The sequence below is a fragment of the Nannospalax galili genome, unplaced genomic scaffold, assembly GCF_000622305.1.
Source record: "Nannospalax galili isolate Female #2095 unplaced genomic scaffold, S.galili_v1.0 scaffold1184, whole genome shotgun sequence".
Taxonomy (NCBI): Eukaryota; Metazoa; Chordata; class Mammalia; order Rodentia; family Spalacidae; genus Nannospalax; species Nannospalax galili.
Genome location: NW_008351624.1, coordinates 362,490 through 372,423, shown reverse-complemented (window position 1 = coordinate 372,423; position 9,934 = coordinate 362,490). Strand labels below are relative to the sequence as shown.

Genomic DNA, 9,934 nt, shown 5'->3' with positions numbered 1-9,934 from the left:
AGGTGTGGTATCCAAGGGTGGTGCACAGTACAGTAAGTAGTTTAAAGGTGAGGTACCCAAGGGTGGTGATTAGGGAGTGGCGAGCTCTGGGCATCAGTCTCATGATCTGCCAATGAGAGCAAATGTCACAAGGCATTTCTTGTGGCTCCAGTAGTTGGGCCGTTGCCTCGGGCCTGCTGTATGGTTTTCAGTAAGACTTTCACCCTAGGCTCAAGCCTGTCTCCCACAGACCATTTCGTCTGTCTGGTCTTTTTTATATCTCTTATAGGGTGTTCTTTTATTTTACAGACATGTTTTATATGCTGGTCAGAATCATTTAGATTTGCCAAAGCCTCTCTCACTTTACAAAGCTCCTGTCCTGTCAAAGGGCTTAGTAAAACCATTAAAGCCCCATACCATTCTTGATGTCCTAGTTGAATTAAGCTTTCTTTCATATCTCTGATGAACACAGTCTCATTTGGCCCAGTGAACTGGACATCATATATTGCTTTTCCCATACCTAGTTCTCTCAGTAATGCCTGCCCCTCCTTTATAGTCCTCCAGCCCCTGCTAATGGTGTTACTCTCCCTTGGTGACAACCATGTATTTTTAATGCCTTCAACCAGCCACCCCATTGGCCTAGGTTGAACAACCTGTATTGCAAGGATGGATGGGTGGTTATATAACTCAGCTGGGAAGCTTCTGAAGGACTTAGACTGACCTCATTTGCTCCCATGTCACATATTCTCACAAGCCATATGGCCAGGGGCTCTCTGCTTGCTTGCTAGTTTTAATAGTTCTAGCATGGAATATTTCCTAGCTACAGCAGTTACCTTTTTTTTTTTCCTTCTATTATCTGTCTTTTCCTCTGAGTCCTTGGACTTTACATGAGTCAAAGTTTCCCACTTTTTTTTCTCTGTCCAGCTCTGCAACTGTGTCTGCTAGTTCAGCCTTTTCAGCTTTCCCTGCCTGGGACACATCTTTTATCATGCAAAGTGGCCATGCTGTCTCTCTGGGCACTCTGTTTGGGTCCAGAGCAGGTAAAAGATTTTCTAGCCTTTGGGTAACCTTTAAAAAATCTTCACACCCCCCCAACATACCCCCAACATAGTTGTAGTCCATGCTTCTGCATGGCTGGCCTCTTTTTAGTTACAGATTTTATGATCCATTGTATAACCCATATGACTATCCCTAACCCCAGTAAGCATATGGGTTTTGATTGGCTTCTCTCCTGGATTTGGGACTCAGAGCCCAGCTGACCTGCCACTGGCGCAGTAAGAACAGCACTGCTTTCTGAGACCCACACCCCCAAGGCTGTGGTTCCTTTATCTGGCCAGACTACACCAATTTTGTAGCCCAAATTCCCTCCGGATCTCCTGTGTGATCAGACAAATGATAATATATTTTATGTGCATTTATTAACTTACAAAGGAATGAATACCCAGTGCCTAACTCCCTGCCTCCAGTGGGGAGCGGCTCAGAGCCTGCCATATCAGACCCTGCCATGACTACCATAGTTACCACTAACATTCGCTCATGCCTCAGGGGCCCGCAATCTCACCCCAGGTCCATAAGTGTCAGGCCATTCTGTCCTTGAGCCGCAGTGTGACTGCATACTCCCACAGCTCAAGTGCTTCCCCACAGCTCATGGCTTCTGTTCCAAGATGGCTCCCAGCAGCCCGTCCCCAGTTGTCCACACTCTGTGGCAGGCCCCACCTCTTGGAGGAACTAGCCAATTGGGAGACACCAACCAATTTTCTCCTGCCTGTTCTTAGTCACTTAGCCATGCTCTAATCTATTGTGCAGAAGCTGAAAATTTCAGAGTCAGGTACAACTAGCAGCTGTTTGCTGATGAGATAGTTTGACTGCACACCAGGTTTCAGATGCTCGTCTGAAGGCTGGTGCAGCCTGGCAGTGCCCCACAATGAGCTGTGGTTTCAAATGTGCACAGGGACAGGAAACTTGCTTGTAGTCGAGCAAGACAAGAGAGATCTGGAGATATGAAGGCAAATGCTACCTCAATCTTTAAAGCTGTCTCACTCCCCACACCTAAAATAAAAAGAATTATGGAGGTATTTGTATCAGCTGAATCCAAACTCTAGCCTCCTTCCAATACTTCCCAGATTTTTTCTCCTCTATGAAACCTCCTTCCCTACAATTGGCTAGGATTAACAATCTTTTCTTTTAGGCAACATGTAGCTCTTATTGAACTGAAAGAAAAATTTTAGAGTCTTTCCTATCTGAGAGCAAACCACTTTATCTGCAAGACCATAAATTATGTTTAATTTTATGAATAATGGAACTCCTAAAGAATATTTTAAATAAGTGATCTGGCACCAATGCTTATAGGGCCATAAAATGTGGCTTAGTTGATCTCTAAAGGTCTTCTGGCACATAATTCTGAGATAGCCAAAGCCATGCAGAGTCAGTGACTCTAAAATCTAGGTTACTCTAAAGTAAAACTGTCTCAGTAAAATGTTTTTCTTTGACTCTGCTGTCTACTTTCAGAGGAACTGACATTAGTGCTTTATTTGGTGATGGGCTGAGTTCTTCTTGATGAAATGGTTGGCAATACAGATGGACACACATGATCACTGCACATTAAAAAGGCTCTTTAGTCCCTCTTGTCTGTTCCAATAAGCTTACTTCTTACCACTGAAGAACTGTTTATGTGTGCCAGACTTGCATGTAGTCCAACAATTTCCTATGGAAAATGGACTCTGGTAATTAAGATAAATCAAATTCACTTCATCTGCACAAGTACTTTTATTGACCTCTGTGGGCTTAGGATTCTGGGGAACAGTTCTTCCTCTAAGACTAAAACCTACCAAAGTGGCAGCACGGATTACTTGGGACCCTTGTTTATGTTGATTTAATAAAACACTGGCACTGAAGGTCGGCTGGATTCCAGACAGCAACTTCTTAGAAACTGTAAATCTAGTTGAATGAAAGACATATGAAATAGCAGTCATAGCTAGTCTGCAGGATTTCTGTGAAATCATGGTCTCTGCAGATTCTGTATTTAGTTTTCAACATCTCATGGATTTGGTAGAAAGAAGAAAAATCTGCTGCCAAAGCATCAGCCATTTTATTTATTTTTACTGTAGGTGTGGGCAACAGACAAGTAATTCCTTCCTTGTTAAAAAAGAAATTGAGATGGCTGCTCAGTTAATAGCTTTTCATCAGGCAAAAGGACTCAGCAAGAGCACAGGCTCCACTAGTCTCTAAAAAGGACAGTTCTTCTGCTCACATCAACATGTGCCTTTTTATTTATTTTGAATCCCTTGTTTCTAGAGAGTAGGTGGGAGAAAGTCAGCACACCACCATAGAATTTGAAGTGTAGCTCAACCCCAGAATTTCTAGTCCTGACTCCTAGAAGTGGGAGACAGAAGAAAGATCACTTGGGGTGTAACAGGCAGCTACATTATGATCCTCCATGACTACTGAGCCTGTTTTTCCTTCTATCCCCATTTTTCATTTTGAATTCTCATATTCTCTCTCTCTCTCTCTCTCTCTCTCTCTCTCTCTCTCTCTCTCTCTCTTATCTGTAAAGACAGGGCCTTGGTATTGTTGCCTAGGCTGGCCTCAAATTTGTGATCCTGTCTCAGCCTCCTGAAACCATGCAGGCTCGGCCCCTGAGGCTTGCTTTGTGCTCAGATGTCTATGCAGCTCTGCCCTCTTGCTCCTTATCTGCATTCCCAATGTTACACAGTGATGCTACATGGGACAAAGTGTCCAGAAATGTTTACTGTAGTCCTGCAATGTCCTTGAGATGAGCTCACAGAAATTGTTTCCTCATCAGCCTAGAGTGGCCCTTACTCTTCCCTATTCCACTTTTCCATTCCTCTTCCTCTAACAGAAAGTCCCACATAAATGGGGCACAAATTTTTCAAGGCTGCAGCAGGAAGATTTACCCAACAAATCTGTAGTCAAATGAACAGGCAGCTATCAAGGGTATGAAAAGTAGTTTTATAACAAGCAATTTGCTTGAATTTGAGGATTTTGCTAAGCTAACTTTTTAAACCAGGAGGGAGTATGTAACTAAAAGGTATACTAAACAATGAAAGCCAAAATTCAGCTCTATATTTTTAGCAAAATAGAAAAGGTAATAGAGAAGAAAAGAAGGGGTAGGGAGACAAGAGGACATTTATTCCCACTAGACCTTGAGCTTTACTCCAGAGTCCACTGTTGAAGAGGATAGATCTTATAGCTGGGTATCTTTCTTTTGAGAGATTACAGAGGAACTACAGACCATACTTTCTAAAACCTCTCATGTCCAGTAAGTTGATGTATTTTCAACTCTTGTGCTGATTTTCATAGCTGCTCTCAAAATTACTGAACTCAAATTTTACCCTCTTTTTCATTTTTTGCTTTTTTCTCAAAATGTATTCACCTTTATTAAAGACACTTTTCATAAAAAATCATGGTATTTCAGGCAGAACATTGTCAGACAATCATTAACAGTATACAAGAACATCCAAACTCCTTTCTTATATGGACTACCAAAATCAGAAAGTCACTATAAAATCCAATGAAGTCTTCATTTGATGCTCTGAATGGGGAAAGTTTAGAGGGCTGACATTTCACATTACGCATGTTGTTTAACAACTTCACAAGCCAACCCTTTCAGGAAATGAAATGAACATGGCAGAATTATCAATCTGAAGATCTATAATATTTTAGAAAAGGAACCACTGCTCTTCTGAGGAACTGTTCCAATGATGTCACTGCAAAGTCCAGATTGCCCAACATACTGGCAAAACCAATGTAGGGGTCAGGTCCCAACAGGTCTCTGGCTTAAAGGGAGTTAAGTCTATGTTGATTTAAAGGTGGAGGGAGAGGAGGATATAAAGGTTAATTTTGAATTTGCCCACACCACAAGGCATTATGTGCCAAGGTGGCCATGTGTGTATCAACATCAGGAAATCCCCTCCTGGGAGCCAAGAGGAGTCTTTCAAAAACCAGAGGGAAAACCATTTACCCTACATCAATCCTACTTAGGAGACATTTTGTTAGTTACACATGTCCCCCCCCCCAAAAAAAAAATGAAGTGTCTGTGTGATAACGACATAGCTTTTTTAAAAAACAAAATTCTGTATTTCTCATAAAACGATAAAAAGTAGCATTTCAAACTGTGGAGTCACCAGAGGTGCACAGTTATCAAACACACAGACTTCCCTTGGCATCTTCCAACACTTTTAGCTTTCTGTGCCTGGTCTGTTTTTAGCATCTGTTTTCTGCAGGATTATTCCCATCCTTGCCAGATCAGCTTTTCACTTCTTCCCTCTGGGCACCTTCTCTCCCTTCTTTGCAGGGGCCTTCTTAGGCTTGGACTCTGGCTTCAGAGGGGAAGGTTTGGCAGACAACCTTGCATATCTTCTCTGTAAACTGTCCTTCACCCTGGCCTTATCTCCTTCAGCATCCCTTTCAGCCTTTCTTTCAGGCATGGTGTGTGTGTGTGTGTGTGTGTGTGTGTGTGTGTGTGTGTGTGTTTCAACAAGCATGGCTTTCATCTGGGGTTCTCACTTCTTTGATATATATATATATATATATGTATATAAAATTGCTTTTGCTTTTTTAAAAAAAAATTTGTGCATGTCATATAATAGATCTTAATCAAATTTAGACCCCACATTGGGGTCTGACTTACCAGGGTAGTCTGCAGGCCTCAGGCAGGATGATCAGGAGAGGGGCCTAGGGCCAAGGTGGGGGACTTAGCTAGGCAGAGTAGGTATGGGCCTTAAGCAAGAGAATGTAGCTAGTTTGTGTGCAGGGGGATCATGCAGTGGATGGGGTCTGGGTTAGGAGGCTAGTCCAGAGGTCTCAGGCAGGAAAAGCAGGAATAATTATTCCAGGTTGGAATAATTTTTTTAAAAATTTAAATTTTGTGTGTGTGTTCTGCCGCCAAGTATGTAAGTGTGCCGTGTGCATGCAATGCCCTCGGAGGCCAGAAGAATTAGAAACTCTGGAAGTGGAGTTATGAACCTTTGTTAGCTCTCATGTGGATGCTGGGAACTGAACCTGGTTCCTCTGGCCTCCTCTTAGCTGTTGAGCCATGTCTCCAGCTTTATGAAAATTTTCTTATTTATTTTTAATCTTATGTGTTTGAGTGTTTTACCACCTGTACTTAAGTACAGCATGTTGTGCACTGCCTGTGAAGGCCCAAAGAGGGTGTTGGATCCCCTGGAGTTATGGACAGTTGTTAGCCACCATGTGAATGCTGGGAACCAAACCTAGGTCCTCAGGAAGAACAGCCAGTGCTCTTAACTGCTGAACCACCTCTCTAGCCCTATAAAGACATATTCTTAACCTTGTCTTTAACTACTGGAACATGTTACCACCTGGTGGGGTTTGTGAAGATTGCTTCTGTTAGGACACACACCTTCCTATGTAGAATCAGCAGGGTTTCTTCCTTATTTACCTGGTTTGTGTGCTTTAGTACCTTTTCATTCCTTTTCTCATCTTATGGGGCACACGGCTTTCCAATCTGAAAGCTTACATCTTTAACTTCTGCAAACTTCCTTACACCATTTTTGAGATTACCCCCCACCTCCCCGTTTTCTAGTTTCTGCTAGCTGGTATTATATTCTCAACCACAATCTAATTTTATTTCATATCTTTGACTTTTAGTCCCAGTATTTGTAGAATGTCTACTTTATATTCTAAGATTTCACTTTAGTTTATATATTACATTTTTTTAAACTTCAACTACTAAAACTTTAAAACAATATCCTATACTTACGTACAATCCTAATTTTCTCAGAGTTCTTACTTAGATTTTGCCACCACAAATAGTTTTATATAGAGCTTAGTTTTTTATATAGACCTTAGTTTAACAAAAAAGTCCTCATCTAGTTAATTTCTTCCAAACTAGTTAAGTGCCATAAAATGTTGTGAGGAAACCTCTCTGAAAAAGTAGCTTATGAAAATTTATGGCCATACTACAAACGGTGTTTAAGTGTAAATAACTAAAATAAAAAGACGTGGAGATGAGTCTAGTGATCAAATCTGGCCAAGGTGTGGGGCACTTGCCAATGGCCTGGAATGGATATAGTATGCATTCGCACATCAAACTGCAGATGTTTGTGAATTCTCTCTCTGCCTTCCTCTAACTCCCCTCCCTGTCCCCTTCCATTTTCAGTTCACTGGTTTTATTGTGGGCTTTATTTTCAGGCCATTAAATCTTAGGAAGAATTTAATCTTTGGAAAATGTTCTAAGTGCAACACCCCATGTATTGGCTTTTTAGAGCACCCATGTTTTATTTTAGCATTTTTTTCTGTTTATGTGTATTTGTGCCACAGTGTAAATGTGGAGGTCAGAGGGAACCTTAGGTGTAGGACCATACTTTACACTGGAGTAAGGTCTCTTGTTGTTCCCTGCTGCACAGCCAGACTAGCTGGCCGTGAGCTTCTGGAGAGTCTTGTCTTCCATCTCTGCCTCTCATCTTGATGTAGGAGCACTGGGATTATGGGCCTGGCTTGACATGGGTCCTCAGGATTTGAACTCAGCCTCACACTTGCATGACAAGCTCTTTACCTAATGAGCCACCTCCCAGCCCAGTATTTTCTTAGGGTAAATGGTACACCACATTATAGCAATTGTTTAATTTTCCAAAATGCTTTCATTTTCAGTAAAAAAATTAAAAGGTAGGTTTTCATTCCTATTTCACAAAGTTTTCGAGTTTGGAAAAGACAATAGTACAGCATCATTGTCCTGAGCTGAAAATTATAGCAATATGCCATGGAGCTTGTGTTGTATTATTTTGTATGTGCAAAATGATTATCTATGATGCACAAAACAAAGTGGTTCCTATCATTTTAACACTAGACTCCAGGAGTGACTTAATGCAATGCAATAGTAATCCTTGTGTATCTTCCTGCTTATACATTCTTATTTGTTGCAAACTTCTCAAAGATGTCCTTTATTTCCTCAAATCAGATCTGAGATTCACAAAATGTCACCAGCTGGTTCAGGTTGGTTTTAAAGTTAGTTTCAGAAAAAAACATACTGTTTTCCTATTTAGTTTCTCAAAAGGATTTGCTGTTTATATATAAGATTTGTCAAATACTGAACAATTTAATAAGCATTCTTAAGGGTGTAACTGCAGTAGGGTTTAAAAGCCTGGCCAGTGTGAACTTGGCTTTCAGGGAAGTCTCAGCTATGTGTTCATGCTTTAGGATATTAGCAGGCCCATTTTCTGAGCACCGCAGCTTGGCTTCTTGTGATCTACATCAGACCTGAGCTCCAGGAGATACAATCAGTCTTGCAAAAAACTTTCTTATGTGTGTTCACCCATTTCTACAACTTAGCCCAACAGCTCTCCAATACCAGTGGGCACATAACTCACCTCAGAAACATATTACAAATTCCAACCTGAATCTCTTTATTTTCAACAGCAGAGATGGGACAGTAATCTGCATTTTAAAGAAACGGTTCCCCATGGCCACCATATCCTGTGGTTAAGATAACCACAATGAGGTCTAATGTCAAGGTATATACTCAGGGTTGGGAGAACAGGAAACAGGAAAGAAATTTTCCCTGTAACATCTGAAGGGGAGACTCTCTGGTGCTGGAATTTGCTGAAGTCCACCGCATATCTCTCTTCCTGTATGTCCAAGACCAACCTACCCAGTTATTTCTAGGAATGTTTGTTTTTAAGACAGCTATCTTTTTTTGTTGTTTTAGTATCTTTTTCATATGAAACATTAGATGTTTAAAAAGTAAAATCTGAAATTGTCATGATTTCAAATAGAACCAGTTGTCAATATAAAAATATTGCTTCTTACCTCTCAAGAATTCATTACAACTATTTTTATTCCTCCTTACACAGCTATGAATTCGAGGTCAAACCTAAAAACCCACTTGGTGAAGGCCCACCCAGCAAAACAGTGGCATTCAATACAGAATCAGGTAATCACATTAGCGGTAATTCCCAAGGACATCAATGCTTTACAAAGCAGGCTTGTTGGAAACCCAGTGTGTCTTGAATTCCTAAAAATTCATGAAGAAAAAAAAATGTAATTGATGAAGGTGCCCTTATGGTAACACCATTGAATTTTCCTCATTTATGTTGGTGTCAGGGAAAAAAAAAAAATAAAAGAAAAATGTAATCTATACTAAAAGATGTAGCAAATGAGCTCTTGCTTCCTTGCATGCCTACAATGAAAATACCCAACGAGTCCATCAGTAAAGGGGACTCGTGAGTTCTGTGAAGCGAATATTCCAAGCTTCAATTCCCCAACAAAATGCATCTATCTGCATGTACAGTATACCTGCATATTTTTAAAACTAACTATAGTTCATGATACCCTGGTAATTTTACCACAGTTTTTGTAGAAAGCTTAATGAGAACGTTTTTGAAATTGAAAGAATAACAACCTATATTCAAAACTACTCAAATCATATGTAAAAGATGCAGCTGCTCACAGATTATCACAAAAATAACTTTCAGATTTAGTCTTTAGCAAGAGTGTACTGTTTTGCAAGTAAGACTTAACTATAAGTGCCCATAGTCGTCATACAATTGCAGTATCAGAACTTTACCTTTGTGTGTGCTTTCTTCTCAGCTGACCCAAGAGTGAGCGAGCCAATTTCTGGTAAGTACTTGTCCAGTAGGGGAAAACTACATACTAAATTAAGTAAGTACAGAAGAACCTGAGCTAAGATTCCATCCCCATCCCACCCCCCTTAGCCTTGTTAGATGATCAGGTGTGTGAATGTAAACACTTTACGTTGAGAACCTATCTGGGGAAGGGAGGTATTCTGAAATTTGCTTTCACTCATGTACTGTCAATTCAAATTTTGTTTAATAGTTACATCAAGATATAGCACTCTCACGTCCACATCTAATAACACATCCAATACATTAAATTTTACAATGTACTGAAAAAAAAGGAGCCCTGAATGTATTCTTATAGGAACCCCACACCTACAGAGCATTGCAGAGGGTATATC

At 40.5% G+C, this 9,934-nt stretch overlaps 1 protein-coding gene and 1 pseudogene across 12 annotated transcripts in view; one reads left to right on the top strand and one right to left on the bottom strand.

Annotated features, from left to right (window-relative positions):
- Abi3bp (ABI family member 3 binding protein) overlaps nt 1-9,774 on the top strand; it is a 255,155-nt gene extending 245,381 nt beyond the window's left edge. For 2 of the 12 annotated variants that reach the window (XM_017802040.2, XM_017802041.2), the window contains exons 34-35: nt 8,811-8,890; nt 9,547-9,773. In XM_017802040.2, coding sequence (XP_017657529.1) covers nt 8,811-8,890; nt 9,547-9,638 — 172 coding nt within the window. In that variant the 3' untranslated portion in view covers nt 9,639-9,773. Of the gene's footprint in view, nt 1-8,810; nt 8,891-9,546 lie in introns of all 12 variants that reach the window. The other 10 variants (XM_017802037.2, XM_017802038.2, XM_029553746.1 and 7 more) reach the window with 8 other exon arrangements.
- On the bottom strand, nt 5,120-5,426 carry LOC108491579 (annotated as a pseudogene).
- Nucleotides 9,775-9,934: the final 160 nt, after the last annotated feature.